Consider the following 23,169-nt stretch of genomic DNA (forward strand, 5'->3'; position numbering starts at 1 on the left):
TCCTTATCATGGAATTTATTTTCATTCATGTTTTATTTCCATCATATGTTGCCCTCATCTTCAACCATCAACATTCAACTTCAGAGTCATGAATAACATTCCTTAATACAAGCTCTTTATGATAATTCACTTTATCATTTTTTTTTTTACTAAGATGTTAAACAGGAAGAATCTGGCCTTCACAGTCATAATCTGGCACAAAGCCAAACCAGACTTTCCTAATTTCACGCTTCCCTAATTATAAACAGGTAGTCCTCAATTTACGACCACAATTGAGCCCAAGATTTCTGTTACTAAGTGAAACATTTATTAAGTGAGCTTGCCCCATTTTACAATGTTTCTTGCCACAGTTGTTAAATGAATCACTACAGTTTTTAAATCAGTCAAACTGTTGTTAAGTGAATCTGACTTCCCCATTGACTTTGCTTGTCAGAAAGTCACAAAAGGGGATCACATGATCCTGGGATAAAAAAACCGTCATAAATAAAAGTCAGCTACTAAGCATCAAATTTTGTTCACATGACTATGGGTATGCTACAACGGTCGTAAGTGTGAAAACTGGTCATAAGTTGTAACTTTGAACAATCACTACATGAATTGTTATAAATCGAGGACTACCTGTAGTCATAATTCTGCCACCAAACATTATTCCCTCTTGGTTTTTGGTTTCTTTCCTTCTTGCTACCTTTCCCTTGTAGTGGAACAATTACTGTGAACTATCAGTTATTGGGCACAGATTCAGACTTCACATGTATCTTAAATATCATACAGCCTTTTCCTAAGTAACATCCATTTTTGCCATCTATATAGGCTACACCTGCAGCCTTACCATTTAAAAAAAAATCTCATGGCATTTATAGCTTCTGTTTCAGTTTTGTTCTTAGACATATTGTTCTCATTCCCTTACCTAGAACACTAGCATTGTTTCATTTCATTATTCTATATCACTTCAACACATTTAGTTTTCATTCCTTCATTCTATTGGAGGTTTCTTGTTTTAGTTACTTTCACTCACTTCTAAAACTTCTGTTTCACTCTGCATTTAAATGTGCTTTTTCCTTGTTCTTTTTGAATTAATTGTTTGCAGCTATTTTACACACGCACATACACGCACACACACTGTACTTTATCTGTTTTTCAGCCTCCTTTTTGGCAGAATTATTCCCTTATATCTATTTTTTCATCCACAGCCAATATCACCAAAATAACCAAGCATTATTTTCATATAGTGAAGCCTTGTTTTAATGAACCGATTGCAGAGATGATTTCCCGTTATTAACAAATGTCCTGTAAATCAGCAAGTATGACATTACAGCAATAACTGGGTGATCATATAATTATGAAAGAACATACAACTTACCTAATTGTGACAATTTACATCATTGGGGAAGTGACACAAATTGCAACAAATATGAGTTTTGGTATGTGCAAAGTCTATTACATCAAGGTCCCATGTATCATAGTTTCATTATATTTCCTGTTGGTTCTCTCAAACAGAAATGTATTAGTTCAGTAAGCTCTATTAAATGGGGATTTTACCTGAGTAGATGTGTGATGATTTATTATTAAAGGTTTTGTTATCCTGATAGTTTGATGAAGAATAGTTTTAGCTTTGATCTTTTAGGGTAAAAGAGTTACCAATAGCATTGCATATACACACATACAATGTTCAGTATTTTGAAGCACTGTTATTATGAAGCCCTTCTATGCTAGAAGTATTTTAATATTTGCTTCTTTATAATTTAAAGCAATCTGTCACAACATATGTCATAATAAAATACAGGTAAGCCTCAATTTACACTATTCCAGCTGGTTTCTGAAAAGCAAAGTCAATGGAGGTGACTACTTATGATGCTTGTGTCCTTGAGTCATACAATTCCCTTTGGTGACCTCCTGACAAAGTCAATGAGGGAAGCCAGATTCACTTAACAATCGTGTTATTATCTTAACAACTGCAGTGATTCACTTAATAACTCTAGCAAGAAAGGTTGTAAAATGGAGCAAAACTCACTTAAAAACTGTCTCGCCTAGCAACATAAATTTTGGGCTCCATTGTAATCGTAAATTGAAGACTATCTGTAGTGTACCTTCAGTTTTACGAATTACAATATTAAACCTTTTGTAACTCAATTTATTTTGAAATCTGTAAATCTGCCAAATTTCAACTTCACCAGATATTTTTGAGACTAAAACTCAAAACATGGTTTATTCTTTATTTCCTTAGTGAATAGCAGCTTAAAGAGAGTTGGTTGAACATTCTGTTTTCCAGCTGCAGACGGTGCATATTAAGTGTGCATTGATGTGCAACTTTGTGTCGTTATCAGTCTCGCTAAATTCCAAAGGATTTGCTGATACATCTATGAATACATTTGATTTTTAAAATACTTCATTGCAAAATATAGTGTAATGGTAGATTTCAAAAGGATAAATTGGCAGATGATAGCCAGGCACCTCCCTCCTCTGCACAACTCATCTCCTGTCTGCTGTAAAGAGTTTACAGCTAGCCCTCAAAATTGGGACTAGATAGAATTTCCATTGTTAAACAAGGTGGTTGTTTAGTAAGTCATGCCCAATTTTATAACCTTTTCTGCCATGATTGTTAAGCAAATCACTGCAGTTTTTAAGTGAATGATGTAGAATCTAGTTGCCTTCATTGACTTCTGCTTTTCAGAAGCCAGGTGGGATAGTGCAGTTAGTGATCACATGACTCTAAGGTGCGGCAAGTGTTGTAAATATTTGCCAACACCCAAATTTTGATCCTGTGACCATGGCAATGCTGCAATGTTTGTAACTTCAAGAACTAATCATAAGTCACTTTTTCAGTGCCATTGTAACTTTGAACAGTTGTTAAACGAATGGTTGTATTTCAAGCTCCAGTCAGATTTTGTTAAATTCTTCCTGGAAATAAAACAGCCACTGGTAAATCCCCATTGACTCCAAACTATGATATGCAACTTTTCACCTATAGTGTGCTGAATGCACTTCTCCAACGACGTATATGCAGTGCTCCTAATAGAATTGAACTACAACGTTTCAAGGGACATTTCTCTAATAATACAGAAGGAAGAGAACAGAAAACAGGAATATTTTATTGCAGAGTAGAAAATATATATATTATACATTCATAGACTTCCTGAAAAACAAACTACACTATCAAATATAAGATGATATATTCAGAAGGAAGATACTAAAAAGTAGAAAGATGTTTATTTTACATATAGTCTTATACAACTAGTCCTTGAGTTACGACCACAATTGAGCCCAAAACTATGTTGCTAAGCAAGACAGTTGTTAAGTGAGTTTTGCATCATTTTACAACCTTTCTTGCCACAGTTGTTAAGTGAATCACTGCAGTTATTAAGTTACTTACACAGTTGTTAAGTGAATCTGGCTTCCCCAATGACTTTGTTTGTCAGAAGGTTGCAAAAGGTGATCCCCGAGACATTGCAACTCTCATAAATATGAGTCAGTTGACAAGCATCTGAATTTTGACCATGTGACCTTGAGAATGCTGCAATGGTTGTAAGTGTGAAAAACAATCATAAATATCTTTTTTCAGTGCCATTGTAACTGAATGTTTACTAAATGAACCGTTTTAACCGTGTAAATTGAAGACCATCTGTACAATGTTGGATCATGAACAGTGCATATTTTCCTAATGCTCCTTTGTACAATGAGTGTAAGGGGCAACTACATATGATGCACAGATGGGACCCATATTTACAACATGCTTGTGGATTCACCAGGCTTCATCCACCTTGTTATTGTGGAAAATTTGATAATTGTAACTTTGGAAATCAAAGCATAGCTAAATTGGGATAAAGAAATTGTAATGAAATACAAAAAATGGGGTGCGGTTGAATGTGAGTAATGCGAAACTCATCTGAGTCATTTTACAGCTGTCTACCAAGATGTCAATTATTTTCTTCGGTGTCTCTATTCCTCCTTGTTGTTACATTAAATGAGATTTCTATGGCTCTTCAGGTAGAAAATGCTAATCTCAAAAGTATAGCTGTTCGGTTTATACTGAAAAATAAATTCTTTGTGCCTCTTCTAGAAATCGAATGAGTAATCTAAACTTAAACAAAAGCTAAATCATTTGATATAATTTCCAAATATATTTCCACATCATACATGCATTGTCAATGTTTTATTTCTTTCATTTTAGCTTGCTTTAATTCTCATCCTTTCAAAGGCTTACCAAGTAATTGCTTAGAATTCTTTCCTGTTATCAGGTAATTCTCTTGCAAAGACGAAAGTTGCTAGAAAATACAAAAGGGATAAGGTGAAAAATATCACACAATGAGGAGAGTTGTATTCATATCTTTATTACATTCTATTTGGAAGGAGGAGGCTGAATTAATTAGATCAGTTTTATGATCTAGTTTTATGATCAACAGGGTGATGATATACATGATGAAACTTTGATTTGTTTACATTATCATAAAGAAATAAATATCTTAAATACCATAGTTTACCATTTTTTCAGAATCTGAATTAAAAGTATAGTTTTTTTCATGAAGTACAAAGTCAACTAGATAAAGAAGTATTTAATAAAAGATAATTATTTATAAACCCAAAATTCCTATTCTTATGTTCCTATTTAAGAGAGAGCCAAGTCACTATTATCTAGTTCAGTGCAAATATTAACAAAGTAGTTTACATTTATAGCTCTTTAAACAATTGAAACAGTTAAGGAAAATATATGATATATCAAAAGTCAAGCAACTGAGATGAAATTTGTGATGCCTTTGTGTTCATAATGGGATTTCTAAAACATATTTTGGCATTTTGCAAAATTTATTTTCAGCTATTGCAGTTTCCACCATATAGAGATAGTTGGTGTTGAATAAGCATTTAGTTAAGTTTACTGTTAAAACAGAATTACATTTAATGAGTTTCAGCTATCTATTAAGATAATGGTAGGAAAAATCAGAACAATAGCAATATTCTAATTTATTGTACCTGAATTAATCTAACTTTAGGCAAATTTATATACTTAGGAACCTCCTATGGAAATCAGTAGAGAAAATTCTCAGAAAAAGTTTTACAGAATTGAAACTACTGTATATTTGTCTTATACATCTATCCTGTACCTTTAAAACCAAAAATAAATTACTAGTACAAGTATTATCTATGATTAAATTTAATTTGCTGGATCAACTCATAATAAAGACAAAGTGTGTTATTATGTAATGGTTGAGTTAAAAAGAAAAAAGAATCCCATAGATCCAAATAGGGCATTAGACAAAAGGTTACACCAGTCAATCTTCTAATTACATTATAGATACATTGCTGTAAATTTCAGAGATTTCAGATGAAGCCACATTTTAAAAAAACATACATTTTGGCTTAGTATATTGTCTGACTCCAGCTATTTTAGTAATCTTGGATTCCTTTTATAATGAACCCCATGGTAAGGAGCCCATTCTTAACACCTGCCCCATAGTTCCTGCCAATGTATTTTAATTTAATTTAATTTAATTTAATTTCCAATTTATATACCGCCCTTCTCCCTGAGGACTCAGGGCGGTGTACAGCCAAGATAAAAAACATAGAATACAAATATTAAAAAAACATTTAAAAATATATATATATTTTGGCCCGAAAGTTAAGAAATCACAGACTGATTAAAAGAATTTAAAAATTTCTTCTTAAGCCAACCCGGCTTGCTGGAAAAGATGGGTTTTAAGGGAACGACGGAAGGCATTGAGGTCATGGATTCTCCTTATCTCAGGGGGCAACTGATTCCAGAGGGTAGGAGCCCCCACCGAGAAGGCCCTCCCCCTGGGGGTCACCAGCCTACATTTTCAGCAAGAGACACTACAAATAAGTGCAACTTTTATTTCTCCATTAAAATATGGTTCAATAAAACATGCTAACATTAAATAATATTCTTTAAAAATAGCCAGGCAAAATAAGACATGTTTTAAGTTAATCTATGTCTGTACAGTATATGTGCATACAATCACACACATACATTACATACACACCAATTGGAATCTTAAGTTTAAAATCTGAAAACTATGAGATAAAGCAGTAATTTACAGGTAACCTTAACTCTCAGCCTCTGTAGTTTGGAAAACATTACTTCCATCTGCCCCAGGCTACTAATATTGATGACTAAATTATCAAAAGGCTCTGAGCAAAACCCTCTGATCTCTCCCACACGTTAGAATCCAAATGGGTGGCAGGAAATAACACTCGTTAATACAAATTTATTTATTTATTTATTTATTTATTATTTATTTATTTATTTAATCAAATTTATATGTCGCCCTTCTCCCGAAGGACTCGGGGCAGCTCACAAAAATAAAAAGCATCGCGCAATAAAATAATAAATTAATTTTAGTTAATTAAAATACTCCAATTAAAACCCTTAGAAAAACTAAAAACTAAAAAACTCCCAGCAGATCAGGCGATTTGTTTAAAGAGCCACGTCTTCAGGTCCCTACGGAAGGAGCGGAGATTGGGGGCCGTGTGGAGCCCGGTGCGTAAACCATTCCAGAGGGTCGGCGCGCCCACAGAGAACGCCCTCATCCTGGGTGCCATCAGCCGACATTGCCTGATGATGATCAAGCTAATCTTACAGTTCAGTAAACTGAACATTTATATATTTCATTTCTCCAGACATAATGCCTAGGGAGGTATTAAAACATAATGGTAAGGTCATATACCTTAATTAAAAATTGCTCTTCATATATGATGTTATGATCTGTGCAGCAAATGTTGCTTCCCCATAGTGTGACTGTTTGAGGCTGAGGTGGGAAAAGGAGGGGGTAAAGTTACACACAGTCTTTAACAACCCTTTGTTTCCTTTGTCTCTTTTTATTAATATGTCTTGTTTTGTAATTTATTTCACATTTTAGGAATAGGACTAGGAGTTGCTGTTCGGGAATATGGAAAGCTCTCCAACTTGGACAAATTTTACTTTGCATTTCCTGGAGAAGTTCTGATGAGAATGCTCAAACTCATCATATTGCCATTAATTATATCAAGTATGATAACAGGTAAGAAAAATGATCTTTTTCTTAACAGAGGTTAAACAATATTACATATTTAGACTGGTTTCAGTCTGTGTTGTATCGACTTTAGCAAAAGTTTACCAAGTTTACTGACCAAACTTTGTGAGAATGAATTTTGTTACTGCAAAATATTAGAAAAATCGAACTTTCAGTGAGAAGTAAATGATTCCTAAACAATCCAAACAAAATCTAAATATCCAGCAGGTCTAAAAAACACATTTCTGCCTTTTAAAAAATATGTTGCTAATTGAGTCACAGCACTATTGTTTTTCTGATATTTTTAAAACAAATTTCTAATATATCTTGTTAATTTGTTAAAGAAACAGCACATTATAAGAGAATGGGATGCTTGAGGAACCGTTATTTCTCTCTTTGTCTCTTCTCTCTCTTTTAATATTTTCAATGAAATGGAGTTTGACTATTAACAATTGAAAATAAATACTCAGTGTAGAATGAAATCTGAATTCTCTTCCCCAAATACTCAAAATATGAACACACTCAGTGGTAGAAATACACCCACACACTGAATAATCCTATTTCTGCTAAAATAACCAGGAACTCCAAAGTTAGAATAGGCTTAAACAATTAAGGCTTATATTCACAGTTTAACTTCCTCCTTTCCAGGCAAGAAAAAAATTGATCCGTAAATGGAGAAGATGAAGCAGGGGTATACAAATTTGGTGGGTCTTTATTGGTCTCACATGAATAATAGATTGTATATTTTTTTACTTTAAATGGATTGATTTCAAGTAAAACACTTTCTGAAGTGGAGTGGGGTTGCAGTGTGATAAATTTTAACATGGCTTCTTGCAGCCTGAAAGTGCCAGGATTTTAATTTTAAATTACCGGTACATTAAACTTCCCCCTAATTTTACCTCTAACCACAAGAGGGGTTGTAATCCAGAACATCAGGGCCAACAGCCAGTGGCTGCTTTTGTTTTTTGAAGCCCTTGAGATTCTTTTATCCACTATTGCTTAAGATTGGTGGCACAATTTCACATCAATGGAATGGAAGTAAATGGAAGTTAAAAAAATAATTAGAACTTACCATAAAGCAAGGAACTATTAGACTTGAAATATTAGACCTGCTGGATTCTGAATATCTCCTACAACTTTGTTGTTATTTAACGAGGATGATAATAAATTCTATGTAATAAATTTCAATTTATGAAAACAGAGATGTAAGAGAAAGAAAAAAGGCAATATACAAACCTTGTGATTAAAAGCAAATTAGGAGTAACATAGCTACAAAATTATATGACTTGCAGTATATTGCTAATCACATAGATGAGGGAGTGGACTGGTTATCTATTATCCTAGTAGATAGAAGGAGAATTGTTATTGTTGTCATTATACAATTTAGCAATTGCTAGACTCTATTAGGGCTCTTGGCAGCTCACCATTTAAAAAAAATACAAATATTATTGGGATTCAGTTGGTTAACTTAGTTAAAAGTAAATAGTTTCTAGCAGGAGGAACTGTCTGTCCATATGAGTTGTCAGCAACAGAACAGGTTGCCACGTGAAGTCATAATTACTTTGCTGGAGGTCTTCAGAGGCAGAATGGCCATCTGTCAAAGATGGAGTCCTTCACTTAGCAGGGGCATGGATTAGGTGAATTCTAAGGTCATTTCTAACTCCGCAACTGATAAGTGGATAGTAATTGGTACTAATCCCACAAGAACTGTATCTGGGTGGGGGGAAGCCATATGTAGTATAAAGCTGTCATTAGAAAGAAAAAAAAATGAAGCAGAAAAAGCTATACATCAAGATTGATTCAGGCCATGAACTCTAGTAATTCTAGAGTTGGGAAATCACAGAGTCATGTATTAAGGCCTGAAGTTAATTAACAATGACTACTTGGAAAAATATTTGCATTACCTTTTTGTAAATATTAAAACTAAATCATTCAAATAAACATGAGTTATGGAAGAAAGCTGTCTATTAATACAAGATTGCCAGAGTAGGAACTAGAGAAAGTTCAGTACAGACTTATATTGACATATAAGTCTCTAGAATACATTTATGTTGACCCACTTTGGCACCTTTTAATTGGCAGCACTGGAAGGAATGTTTGATAATATATTTATCTTTTGGCAATAGGAATGGTGGTTACAACTTGCAGTACTGCAGGCACATATTTATCAAATCTAATCTACTATATCTATAATTTACCTTTACCGCTACATAATCATGTAGAATATTGCTAAAGTTGCAGGTTATTGGTCTGATGATTTTATTCATTTTTCTGAATTGTAACGAGTTTGATCTGAGCTACAATTAGCACCAGTTCCTGTTCTTGCTGACTGAATGGAGTTTTTTCTACTGTGTTTGCAGAGTATATGGTCAGTTTAGTGTTGATATTGTGCATCCAGTAATGTCCATCTATAGATTTATCTTTTAAGATATTGGAATAAGGTACGGTATATGCTATAAAGACTGAATTTTCTTGGAAATTTAATCTGTCTCTTCTTTGTTCTGTAGGTTAGGAATATTTTTTTCCCATTATTCTGATGCCATTTTACTTCCATCATTAACATTACATGAATTAATTAACATTTATACAATGTTTAGTATTACATTTGGGATGGAGTGATGTGTTGATCACTCACTGTAATCCAGTTGCACATTCAATTTTTGATTCCTCTGGAATTTGAAGCATTGGGATATTGGTTGCCTTACATTAGATTTTGAAACCATTGTATCATTTCTGGGATTGTTTCAGAGCACTAATTTTGATACCCTTTTGTTAATAACTATCGCTATTTCATTTCTTGTGCGATTTTCTAGCCTGCAATAGAAGAGCTGAGGCTATGAAATGATCCATTTTAATCCATTCCAGTTTGCTGAATACTAGAATATTTTTATTTATTTACTAATTTATTTCAGTATTGAATCTTGACATTTCTACTGTGAAAACTTGAAGTTTGCTTTTAGTTTTACATGCCAATGCAGCATTGCATTTTCCTTTGCTTCTGGGCACATCAGCAGCTGGGCTTCCTTTTGGCTTTGATCCAGCTGCACTATAACCATTAGTACTACTCATACTTGCTTGTTACTCCAGTATCATGTTCCATATTTTCTGAACTGGGTGGGGGGAGTGTCAGGAGGCTCATCTTCCAGTATCACGTTGACATTATCCTGATTCTAAATGCCCATTTATTGTTCTGGACAGAATTTTGGACTTGTTTCCTTCTCTTCCTCCTCCCCCCCCCATTTACATAGGCCCCAGGTTTCTACAGTTGAGTGCTTGCAAATCTCTCTCAGCCCTCAGCTTTCTGTGAACATACAAAATATTTGCAGCCAAGGAGTTTTGCCGTCATGCAATAACACAGATAAACACATAAAGCCTGTAGTAAAAATGGTGTGGGGACAGGGCGTTACAATTTAGTACTTCCCTTTTTCTATGGAGGGGATGGTGAGGGAATTTTTGTTACTCCAGGAAGCCTTGCAAGTCAATGGGTGAATACTGACGGAAGATTTTTATATACTTCCAAGCCAATCAGATGGAGGGAGGACATGATGTTTCCTGGCTTTCAACATTCCAGTGTTGGCAGAGGTGAAGACAATCACAATGGCAGCTTCAAACTGCTTTGGAGAGGTTAAGAATAGAGTCAGTGTTGTGTGGAGGTAGCCATTGTCTAAAGTAGCAGTGGGCAACTCATGACTTAAGGAATCCTGACTGCTTTTTTGCCAGAGCAGGTTGTTATTGTGTTGTTGTTTCTTTGCTAATGTAACTGTGAAACAAGCCTTATTAAATAGGATCATTGGGAAAAGGTCTGTCTTCCCAGTGATCCTGCTCAAAATTCCTGGTCTCCTAAGCAGCAAATGAGAAGTTTAGAGACAATGTTGGTGTAGGATGAGACACATCTTCATTGCTTTCCTCTATTATTTTCTAAGATTGCAGGTTTCCTACTTCTACTAGTAACAGGATGTGGGAAGGGAATGGGTATGTATGGATATTTGTGGATAAGTGTATATCCTGTCATTTAATGCAGCCATTGCCATGCATATTATTTAGTTTTTAGATGTTTTTAAAAGATAAATATTTTGGAAAATTATTGTGGAAAAACATTTTTCTTTCTTTATTTATTTTTTACAAAAAGGGGGGAAAACAATCTTAGAAGAATTCATTATATTTTACTAGCCACATTCATTATTCAAAAGATACAAAAAGAATTCTTCAGATTCATTAATATTTGAGCTTCAGTTTCTCACATTTAGACACTGACTTTTTCATTTTTATGAAATCCTTTCCTTTCCTTTTTATATCTATGATTTGCATAACATAATTTTAATGCTAATATTGGGACTAACAATTTCCAAACAGCATCATTTGATACAGTGTTAAAATCAGAGTCTAATCAAAACTCCATTGTAAGATAGTTAAACATTCAAAAGCCTTTTGCTGTGAGTCACTTCCATCAACTGAAGAAACCATGCTACTTCCTGGCATATGTCTAAAACCCATACACTTTTGAAGTTTTGGGCAGATTACTTTAATGTAAGTGTCTAACTGCCTGTCCAATAAGATTTATTAGGACAGGCTTACTCTGAGTCCCTTCTCTTAGGTCAGTGTTTCTTAACCTGAGCAACTTTGAGATTGTAGAATTCAACTCAGGCAACATGCTGGCTAGGAATTCTGGGAGCTGATCCATACATCTTAAAGTTGCCAGGGCTGAGAAACACTGTCAAAGGACCCTTATAACGAACCCAAGGAATCAAATATTTTCAGTCACAGCCCTCTTCTTTGGAATAGTTTATCTCAAGATCAGATGAGCCCCCACTCGGCTGAGTTTTAGGAGAACTGTACAAATTTGGCTTTTTAAGAAAATCTTGTATAAGAGTTGGAGCCTCCACCCTGGGTTTTGTTTCTATTTTTATTATTCCTCAGTAATCATAGTCTTTGTTTTTATGTTGTAGTTTTTTTTCTTTCTATTGGTTAGTTTGCATTTTTCTTAAATTATTTTACTATTGTCATACTGTAAAAAGAAAAAGTATGCTCCTCAGTATTTCTGGGATGGAGTAGCATATCTCTCCCTCTCCCTCCCTCCCTCCCTCCCTTTCTCTCTTTCCCTCCTCCCCTCTCCCTCCCCCCCTCTCTCCCTATCTCTTCCCTCCCCCCCTCTCGTGTGTCACAAATCACACACACCTTTGAGTCAGTGTTGTCTTCTAGCAACTGCCTGAACAAGTCCCTGCAGTTTTCTTGGCAAGTTTGTTTTCAGAAATGATTTGTCATTGCCTGCTTCTAAAATCTGAGATTGAGTGAGTAGTCCAAGGTCACCTGGCTGGCTCTGTGCCTAAACTGGGACCAGAACTTGTGGTCTCTATGTTTCTAGCCTGACCCTATAACCAATAGACCCAACTGGCTCAACTTCCCTTTTTTTCTCCCCAGGTTTCTTAATAGGTCCACCTCAGGTCAGCCAGAGGACACCTTCAAAAAGCTTGCTGTCAGGTTGCCTGGCAAGTGGGCAGCCATAACATCTTAATTTCAAATTTTTATTTTCAGTGTACAACATATGTACAATGAGATTGGTTGAGCTGAATTGAATGAATTGAACATTGAATTCATTGATGATTAATATGACTGTTTTTAACTCTTACATGCTTATAAGATATATAAATAAATATTTATATCTCTCTGGCACTAGTCACTGAAAGTTAGTTTGCAAAAATGAGTCAGTCACTCTTGCTATCTAATGAGCTTCAGGTAATAGCTATGACAGTCAAGCTTTCTCATGTAGGAAGAAAAGGGTGGTTGTGATTTTTCATTCAGTCTTGGCTGTTGGAAACTTTTATTTTATTTTCACTCAGACTGGTACTAATTTGAGGCACCAGCTGGCCCTTTTACTGATGGCCTCTATTTATCATCAACGGGGCCCATTTCACAATTATTTCTGGAAGAGTTATTTCCGTGGCTGTGTGAATTTCTTTTACTAATTTGTCCTTCACACCTTTGTGGGGATTTTAATATGTGTATTGATCCCTTACCAATGGCACAGGAGTTTTGTTCTGTTCTTTAAAAGTATGGTCTAATTTTTTTCTTCCTTTGATTTAGCATTGTCTTCAATTATTTCACATTCCCTGGATTTACTTTTGTCCTCTGGGTAATCAGTCTATCTGTCTGGCTCTCTGTCTGTCTCTCTGTCTCTCTGTCTCTCTCTTTCTATTCGTATAGGTGTATTACACAATTACTGTGTTGAATGCTCACATGGCTCATTTTCAGCTTTTAGAACTGTCTTCACAGTTCTATTTATTGCCAAATTTATCTCATTCTGTCTCTTCTTTTTTGTAAATTCTACTATTGTGGCTTTTTTGGCTGCTTTGTTTACTTATGTAGCACCATAGCATTCTGGATAGTCCTTTGTTATGAATTTATTTTGAGGGCCAGGCTTCTCTGCCATAAATGTCTGCAGTTGTGAAGATCAAAGAATCCTGGTTAGATGGTTACAAAGGCATCTGAAAATATGTACTGGCTGAGGACATGTACAGAATAGTCTTTTTACCTTCACTCTAAACAGGCTTTCTTTCAAGCTACTGTTCGATCTCATGCCAAAGCATTATTTTTATTAGGTTTCTTCAACCTTCCATTCTTTTTTCCTTTTTTCCCTTTTTTATTATACAGATGTTTCCTTTTACATTGTAAAACATACATAATACATTACAATATTTGGATACAATGGTATTTGTTCAATATTAATTAAAGTTTATTAACACTCTAATGTTTAGAGTGAAGGTAAAAAGAGAGAAAAGTACTATTAATATTAATTACAGCTTGAAGTCACTCTTAATGAGCATGATTATTTAGATTTTTCATCCAGAACTGAATGTAATAAAAAAGACACTGCAGACTGCATCAAAGTAGTTGTTGTACAATAAAGATTTCTATCTTAAACTGATTACTTAGTATTAAAGCTTCCATTGTATTGATACTTAACATTATTTGTGAATGTTTTAAAAGGGGGGGAGATGAACAAAGCAATTTTGACAGCAATTAAAATACAAGGGAAAAAGGAGAAGGCGGCTATTCACTTTCTAATTCCCTTCCCTTCCATTGTGCTTCTGCTAATTTGCAATATTTAAATATTCCCCCCCCCTTAGAAGCCAGACTGTAAATGTTCGTATTTCCATGCTGTATGATGTACTGTATACATGGGAACCATTGTTGTTTAAATTTTGTTAAACTTCTATTTTGAATAGAATAGAATAGCATATACCACCATTGCTTATGTATTCTCCAAATTTAAATTCCCAATCAGATATTGATGGAATTGTATCTTTTTTTTCCAGAATTGAGCAAAATTTATTCTCACTGCTCAGAGCATGTATTTCATCGATAGGATGTTTCTTGATTTTTTTTTCTGGACTTATACTTTATAAGCCCACCCCATGCCTTTAAATAGTCTTCTCTGTCCATATCAGTCAGGTCATTCAACTTAAGAGACACTTTCTCAAATTCTGAATACTGATAGTACTTGCTCATTATGGAGTCAATGGCAGTATCCAGTGGCAGTATGGTTTTTAGACTTTTTAAAATTCCATCTTTATTATTTTTGTAAATAACTCAAGGTAGTGGATATACCTATTGTTCCTTCTTCCTCTTATTTTCCTCACAATAGCAGTCCTGTGAGGTGAGTTGGGCTGAGAGATGATTGGGCCAAGGTCACCCAGCTGGCTTTCATATCTAAGGCAGGACTAAAACTCAAAAAGTTTTCCAGTTTCTAGTCTGGTTACCTTAACCATTATACCAGTGATGGCTAACCTTTTTCTCATCGTGTGCCAAAAGTACAGAAGTGCCGGCACCCATAATGCAATGCGTGCGCCCCCCTGCACATATGCGCATGACCCCCCATGCTCCCCCAGCCCCTGTGCATGTGTGCGCAACCTCCTGTCCCCCATTTTGGGCCTAGCAGGCCTCCCTGTAGCCTCCTGGGCCAGAAACAGGCTGTGGGGGGGGCACTCCGCCCTCCCCCGCCCCCCACACATCCCAAAAATCAGCTGGCCGACAGGAGGTGCATGCGCACATGCACGGTGGAGCTGAGCTAAGCGACGGTTCGCTTGCCCACAGAAAGGACTCTATGTGCCAACTGTGGCACACGTGCCATAGGTTTGCCATCACGGCACTATACCCAACTGATTTAGGTTGCAATCTCTTGGCATCATTGGGCAAGTACTTCATTGGGTCGATTTTGTTTTTCTTACTGTTCTTTTCCAACTTTACATGGCAGATTACAATCTAGAAAATGTCCTCTGAGAGATCAGTATTGGATGCTAAGTAACCGAATACTCATCTCTGGTGTGCTATGGTTCATGGTCAGGGTTTTCAATATCATTGTTATGCTGGTGATACTCAAGTCTGTCGGTCTTGATGACTGCATGGTCAGCCATGATGTCATGTTTTATTAGTTTTTGATCTTAGAAGTCCTCTCATTATCACCACAGGATAAATACAGTATGGATAAAACAAAGATTGTGTATCTTTTCCACTCTCCATTATATTTATTTCTATGGCTTCCATATTGTTCCAGATTCCCCTCCTTGCAACACATTATTGGGATTTTGGTTGATATCAGCTGTACCTATTTATTGATTTTACAGCATGTTTTGCACATTTTCATTTGATGAGTATTTGGAGGAGGTCCAAGGAAACTGGTGTTACTGGTGCATGTTTTCTTTTTCATCCTTATATTACAGGAATAATTTCCTGACAGATGTTTCCAATTCTTTTGTCTGTCTTCACACCATAGTCAGGAACATGGCTGTTCAAACTATTATGTAGTTTCCATGCCATATTTTGCTTTGTACATTACAGAGCTCATTAGTGATTCCCTATTTGGACAGAACACAGTTCTCCTGATGCTTATATTTAGAGCCTCCAATCATGAGTCTAGAACAACTCACCAGAGCCATCTCACAGTGGCCATCTTGCCGTGGCCAACTTGCCAAGGGACAACTCACTGCAGGACAATTCCTTCGTGCCTGGGTAAAGTAATTATTTTGGTTGGTCACAGTTAACCAGTTGTTTAGACAGGATTTAATCTTTTTGTCCAGCTATCAAGTCCTTCCCAAGGACCTGAGATAGGCCGATGTGGATGATGTTTGATGGTGTTGCAGATATTGTTGCAGGATGTAAACTGTTCCAAATAAAGCCATCTTTTGCAGTTGACTTTTGGTGAATTTGTCAATGCCGATGGTGTTCTGAGAGTGCACCCAAGGCGCCTAGTACTATTGATACTACCTTTGTTTTCATTTGCCACAGTTGTTCTATTTTTATTTTCAGAGTTTTGTATTTTGTTATCTTCTCCAGTTTTTTCTCTTCTTCTATCTCCTGGGTTGCCCATTTTACACAAAGTAACTCTGGGTGGCATGCAGTAAAACCCACAGTTTAAAAAATTCCACAAAGCTAGTTAAAAACAATTGAAACAATAGACACAAATAAAATAAGTTTGCAAGTAGGAAAATATTACATAGAATGTAGCCAACACCAGGCTCCCTATTACCAGGGGATCCCCATTTGGGCTGAAAAACATCACATTTTGAATGCTATCTGGAAGGCCAAAAATGTTGTGACTAGTCTGACTTTTGGAGGGACAATGTTCCAGATGGTGGCACAAAAGGCTCGTCTTCTAGGGCCCATTATATTGAATTCTTTTGCAGACAAGACCCACCAAATGCCTCTCCTGCTGGATCTGATGGATGGTTAGATGTAATTGGGAAGAGACAGTCCCTCGAGTAACCTGCCTTAAATTTGGAAGGGAATCTGAAGGCCATATTAATGATGAAAATTGGGTGGAAATGTTTTTTTTTTCCCACTTGAAGAAAGTGGTAGGATTTTTCAGTTTCTAAAATGATGTTAGATCTATTGTAGGACTTGTGCTACTGTTTTAAATGTTTCCTGATTTAAAATAGTGAAAAATTGCCACCAATTCTTCAAGTCTATAAAGAAAGGATTCAGGGATTATAGAGTGCTTGTTCTTAACAAGGGATAAACAGAAACTCTTCCCTCCATAATTTGTTTGTTGTCTTTATATTTTTGTTCTCTATTCTCCTTAGAATATTATTAAAGATATAAATCTTTAATGTTACCAAGGTATTTTTAAAGATTTATTGTAGCTCCCTTTTGTGCATTCAAGAAAAGAAAAAGTTGTTAACAAGGAACCAGCCTCTCAATGATATTTTCAGCATAATATATTGCTTGTGTCTAAAAACATAATAAAGATGTTAAAAGATTAGATTTTTATTTAAAAAGGAGTAATATCTTAGATGCAATTACACATCTAACAATGTACATTAAGATTGCAAAAAAAAAAAATGCAGATCCATATTCTTATTTGTTAAAGTGTATGGGTCAGACCTTAATGTGGAATAGGATGATAATTCCCAATTAAGAGTTGATTCATGCTGTATCAGTGGCTTTTCTTTACTGAGAATTAACATATTCTGAAGTAGTACAACAATGAACTCTCTTACAGATTTGGAGGACAAACATCTATGAATAAGCTCATATATGAGCATCACATATATGGTTTGGTTAAGTAATAGTCAAGTGCAGTAGTGGGATTCAAATTTTTTTACTACCGGTTCTGTGGGTGTGGCTTGAGCATGGCGTGGCTTGGTGGGCGTGGCAGGGAAAGGATACTGTAAAATCTCCATTCCCACCCCACTCCAGGGGAATGATACTGCAGAATCCCCATTTCCTCCCAATCAGCTGGGACTTGGGAGGCAGAGAATAAATGGGGGCAGAGCCAGTCAGAATTTTTACTACCGGTTCTCCGAACTACTCAAAATTTCCTCTACCGGTTCTCCAGAACTGGTCATAACCTGCTGAAACCCACCTCTGGTCACATGGACAAAAAAAGTAACATAACTAGTTAAGGACTCTTCATTTAAAGCAAATGTCACAACTGCTATATCTGCCCTGATAACTGGCCAACTATGCAATATGAAATCAATTTCTATAGAGAAAAGCTTTATGATTGGATCATCAAATATTGCAATAGCAGAAGGAGTAAAATAGACCTATTTTTTACTGGTTCTGTTTAATAGCCAATTTATTGTGTGGGCTGAAATGGAATCAACAAAGAACTGAATTCTATCAAATTCTCAGCTGTTCTGCTTTTGCTAAACTTTCTGAGAAAGAAAAAAGAGGGCTGATTCATATGCAGCCAGGACTTTCACATTTGATCAGTGCTTAATTTCTGAAAGCAGCTAAATTTAATTTCAAACTTGCCTAAAAGACACAAATTTCAACATGAAAAAGTAAAATCTTGATTTGAGAAGTGGGTAGAAAGTTCTCATGAAGAAAAATATTCAAAGTAACATTATCTTACTACCTCATATTATGCACAATTGAAGTGTGCTCAATTAATTCTTAATTTTCAGTGGTCAGCCTTAATAAATTCAACCTTAGGTTTTGTGAATTAAATTAGGCTTTTAAAATGCTGAAATATTAATGCCTGGCTCTGTAAATCAATATACTAATGCACTGGCCAGTAATGTAGTATAGAGCATATAGCATTGAAGATTCAACTTAACTTGCTCCTGTTGTATAGAAGAAAGTCTGAGGGCCACCCTCACAATTTCAGATACAAACAATCTGAAATCAGGATAATTTGTTAGCAAAACAAGGGACAGGTGAAATCTGCCCATTCCTCAAAAGATAGTAGCTTCAAACCCATTACCCCAGGGGACAATACAAACATGTAGAAAAATTTACATCTTGCTTTTATTATAAATAGGGTTTGCATTTGCTGCCTAGCAGTCTCTGGAAATCTTCTGTGACGGCTGTGATGGTTTTTGCAATAAACCTACTTAGCAGATAATTGCACTTTTCAAAGCCTACTTCTGCCTTCTTCCAGTTCTAGATTGTTGATAGAAACCTAACAGAAACCCCACATTAAACTAAACTGGAAAAGTGCCTCCATACGATTTAAATATAATCCAGTTGATCTTGGTTTGGAAGATAGAAGTAAGATATGATAATCTCCAACCTTCTTGTGTAATATAGTTTGTAACATAAAAGAAGAGTGCCATAAATCAGCATTTGTACAACTAAAGATTAAAAAAGAAAAACGTGAAAGTAAAACATAAATTTTAGCTATTCTTGAAAGAAATGCTACTAAAATAATATATTTGCAATGGTGCTTGTGTGTGCAGTCCAGGTTGGGAAGGAAACATACTGCAGCAATAGTTCAAAAACAGCTGCACTTCTAAGCAGATTTATAACCAGTAGTATGAGCATTTCTTGGTAATGGAATTAGAAGATTTGCACTGATTTAATCTGTTAGAGTTTTGTTCTATAGCAGTGACATACTGAGATCTTGCAACATCTCTAGCTGCTATCGCAAATTATATAATTATAAATTAGCATTGAGGCATGAAACGTGAGTAAGATTTTGGCTATTTTAATTCAATTATTTTATGAACTTTGTTACTTGAAAAAGTTGCTACCTATAGGAATACATATAAAAATCTATACACTTGAAAAAGTAATAGAAGAATATATGCCATAAATATGACAGTACAGATAGCTCTCAACTTACAATCACAATGGGAATGATGCACTGTTCTGCTTAGCCTTGTTATTCAGATCCAAGCTAGCATTTTGAGATTCTAGCTGGTTAGTAGGAGCAATGAATCTCTCTTCAATGTTAGAGGGTGGATTGTCTTGAATAAATAAATACAAGTAGCTCTATGTGAAATAATTACTCTTCTGCTCTGTTCTGCCAGACTACTTCCTGGGGTTCCTATGAGGGAGGGAAACAAACTCAGTAGCCTGACTAGGAATTGTCCTTCCTTCTCTATGTTAGACTCAGGTTTTTGATCTGATCAGGTCATGAAGCCCCTCCTTCATACAACACTAAAACATGTGATGAACTGCAGGACTGAAGCTTCATTTTATCCTGATGTTATCTATCAATACACAAGGATCCAACACCCTGGAAGATAATAACTCATTTATAATGGAGCTGTTCTAATCTCACCAGATGGAGTAGGATTAACAAATAAATATCGCCACCTCTGTGATGCCCAGGTATAACTGGGAGTAGTCTTCCCTGCTGAGATGGTGGAAAAGCAACTTAATAAACAAGATCCTTCAGCAAGTTACAGAAATCTAGTTGTGCCATTCCAGTTGTTCCAGTGTTAAAGCCCAGTGGCACGATTAGATGGGATGGAGATTACAAATACATTATGAATATGTCAGTTAAGCAATGCCCTTAATTTTTGTCTGCTGTCAAGCAGCAGATAAATCATCTTGTTGAAATTTTTTTGGGAAGGCTTGGTTTGGCCAGAGCACTATAGTGAGATGGTAAAGCATTGGATTTCCAAACCCTTATTGTTTATCAAGTTACTTTTCTGATTAAGGATCTCAGTTTTGATTGCTGTAGTACCCCGGGAATTCAAGGAACCTTTCCTTTCCGAAATACAAAAATTAGTTCTCCATTGTGACAATGACTTTCTTGCAAGATCCTCAGAGGTAGAACTGACAGTGCAGCTTTGGAAATTCTACACTATTTTGACAAGTCAAATCTTCCTGGGGGGGAAAAAAAAGGAGAAATGTGAGACTGGAACTTCTATAGTCACATTTTGGGATTATGTCTATAGGTTTGACATAAGGCAAATTGACAAATTGATTATAGGTTATCAGCATAATCCTTACTTGAATTGCTTTTTAGAGGTTTGAGGGTACACTGACTATCCCAAACTCTGGTCCCTCCATGAGCCTGCAGGATTTACTCTCGGCATATTTAAAAGCTTAACAAGGCCTCCTGAACCTACAAGGCCAGGTATAAACTCTACTATGCAAATATCTCCTCTTGTGGTATATTGCTTTGTTCCTTATTGTTCCTCTTCCATTGCCAAGGAAGTCATCCTAGCTAGTTTGAGTATGTCTTGAAGGTGACATCTGAACTCAATCTACAAACTTTTTTTGGTTGGTCATTTCCACTGTAACCTCTCTGATAAGCCTTTGTTGCCAGGCTTCTTTGATGGGCTTCAACCATGGGGCCCTTCTGGTAAAGCCAGTTGTGTCCCTACTGTTCTGCCACTGATCCTCAGTGACTATACTACTTACTACCACAAGATGCCTTTGGTGGTGTCTCCTGCTAGGCGGTGATGGCTGTCCCTGCCAAATCCAGCAATTTGGCCATTTTGGAGTTCCTATTAGATGGTCCTAGGCCTGATTTGGCATCCCTGTCTCTGGGCCTCTTCCTGGCCTTTCTTCCATCTGCTTCAGCTTCTGCAAGCTTATCACTGTTCACTGGTGTTCACTGAGGATGTGAATAAGTAATTCAGAAAATATTAATTAATTAATTATTAATTAATAAATACATAATTTCTTGACATTCTGTCCTCATGTTCAGCCACAAAATGCTAGCTGGCAAGGAGACTCTAATTACCTTCTTCTGAGTATGCTACGCGCTGAAAAGAATTATGCATAATATATTATTTCAAGAGTCTGGAAGTTTTACAGCCACTTTTATGGCTATGTCCTTGAAATTTGTATAGTTCACAAAGCTTTGCTGTGGCTTTTCTCCCATAATAAACCTATATCATTGTTCTGTCATCTACAGTATAGAGGTGGAGCCTTAATGCTTTAAATGATAGATTTGTCTACCAGCCATGGAGAACAATTGCAAATATAGATAGTTTTGAGCCGTCTACCTTTTTTGCTTCCAGATTTTAATGTGTCTGAAAAAAAATTGTACTGAAAAAAATTATCTTGAAATTTCTACCCAACCTACTAATCCAAGCTGATCAGATTGCAAGATGACTTGGGATATCATAGTAGCTCATATTGATGTGAAAAGGATGTTCTGCTGTGGAATCACCATAACAGTTCTTGCCTTTCAGTAGTCAGAAATGTGATAATTTTCCTTTTTTTAGACTTTAGAACAGGTTTCCCAAACTGTGGGTGTACCCACCTTTTATTTATATTGTTACAACAAATCCATCTTTCCCCGAGTTTCCCTTGTTTTCATTATTCATTTTGGTGTTTGGTTTTTTTAGGAGAAGGTATATACCCGTGATGGCAAACCTATGGCACATGGGCCACAGGTGGCACGCAAAGCTATATCAGTTGGCACACGAGCATTGCCCTAGCTCAGCTCCTGCATACATGCGCACTCTGGCCAGCTGATTTTCGAGTCTTCTGGGCCCACCAGAAGCTGGGAAACAGGCTGTTTCCGGCCTTCGTAGGGCCTCCGGGGGGATTGGGAAGGCCCGTTTTTTGCTCTCCCCAGGTTCCAGAAGCTTTCTTGGAGCCTGGGGAGGCCAGAAATGACCCTTTCCTGACTTCCGCTCTGGAGCCTGGGGAGGGCAAAAAACAGGCCTACTGGGCCCACATGCCATCATGTGCCAAAAGCAGGGAGAGCGCGGGGGGTATGTGTACATGCATGGGTGTGTGTGGCACATTGAAGTATGGGTGTGGGCACATATGTGCACAACAGTCCCCCCCGCCCTCCCCCCGCTTTTGGCATGCGACGGCAAAAAGGCTAGCCATCACTGGTATATACATTAAGATTACACTAAAGGCAGGTATAATTGCAGTGTAAGTTTAGAATCCCTGTTTTCAGAATGATCTTCTATTTAATTTCCAAATCCTTCATAGGGATATTCTTAAAAATCCTACCATAGACCAACATCTGATGTTACTAATGTACCATTTGTAGAACAAAACCAGTTTTAGGGACCAATGTTGCATAGAAGAGGTGCCAATTTAATTACACCTGCAAAAAGAGTGAAGCAAGAATATATTCTGGCATTATTTTGTTTATCATTTATCTAAATCCCTTGACAAAACACTTATAGGAGCTGGATTTGCAGATACAAAGTTGACATGTGAGCAGCTATTACTTCATGTAGATATTGCTATAATCTTTCACTAAACCAAATCAGCTTCAGGAAGTTCCTCAGAATCTTGGCTCAGTTTTGTAGGGAGTTACAATGTCATAAATCATCAAAAAAATAAAAGTTATGATTTTCTATAAGAGTACCAATATCCACAAATGGTATATAGAGAGCCAAATAACTGAGCAAGTGAAATAGCCGAGTATGTAAGATACTTGAAAATCCTTAGTAATAGTGCCCAATTCACCAATATTGCCTCTATGATCCAAAAGAGAATAGCAGCTCTCCTAATATTC

At 36.2% G+C, this 23,169-nt stretch overlaps 1 protein-coding gene and 1 long non-coding RNA gene across 2 annotated transcripts in view; one reads left to right on the forward strand and one right to left on the reverse strand.

The window, feature by feature from the left end:
• Window positions 1-23,169, forward strand: part of SLC1A1 (solute carrier family 1 member 1) — a 45,470-nt gene that overhangs the window by 4,334 nt on the left and 17,967 nt on the right. Inside the window, exon 2 of the mRNA XM_034410334.3 lies at window positions 6,870-7,010. Within this exon, the coding sequence (XP_034266225.1) occupies window positions 6,870-7,010 (141 nt within the window). The remainder of the gene's footprint in view (window positions 1-6,869; window positions 7,011-23,169) is intronic.
• Window positions 4,136-8,530, reverse strand: LOC117661487 (uncharacterized). Its single transcript, XR_004590024.2, has 4 exons — window positions 8,426-8,530; window positions 8,238-8,341; window positions 6,678-6,758; window positions 4,136-4,262 (listed from the first exon to the last, which is right to left on the reverse strand). It is a non-coding gene; the product is annotated as an uncharacterized LOC117661487 (long non-coding RNA).

Source organism: Pantherophis guttatus, chromosome 2, assembly GCF_059756535.1.
Source record: "Pantherophis guttatus breed Tessera chromosome 2, ASM5975653v1, whole genome shotgun sequence".
NCBI lineage: Eukaryota > Metazoa > Chordata > Lepidosauria > Squamata > Colubridae > Pantherophis > Pantherophis guttatus.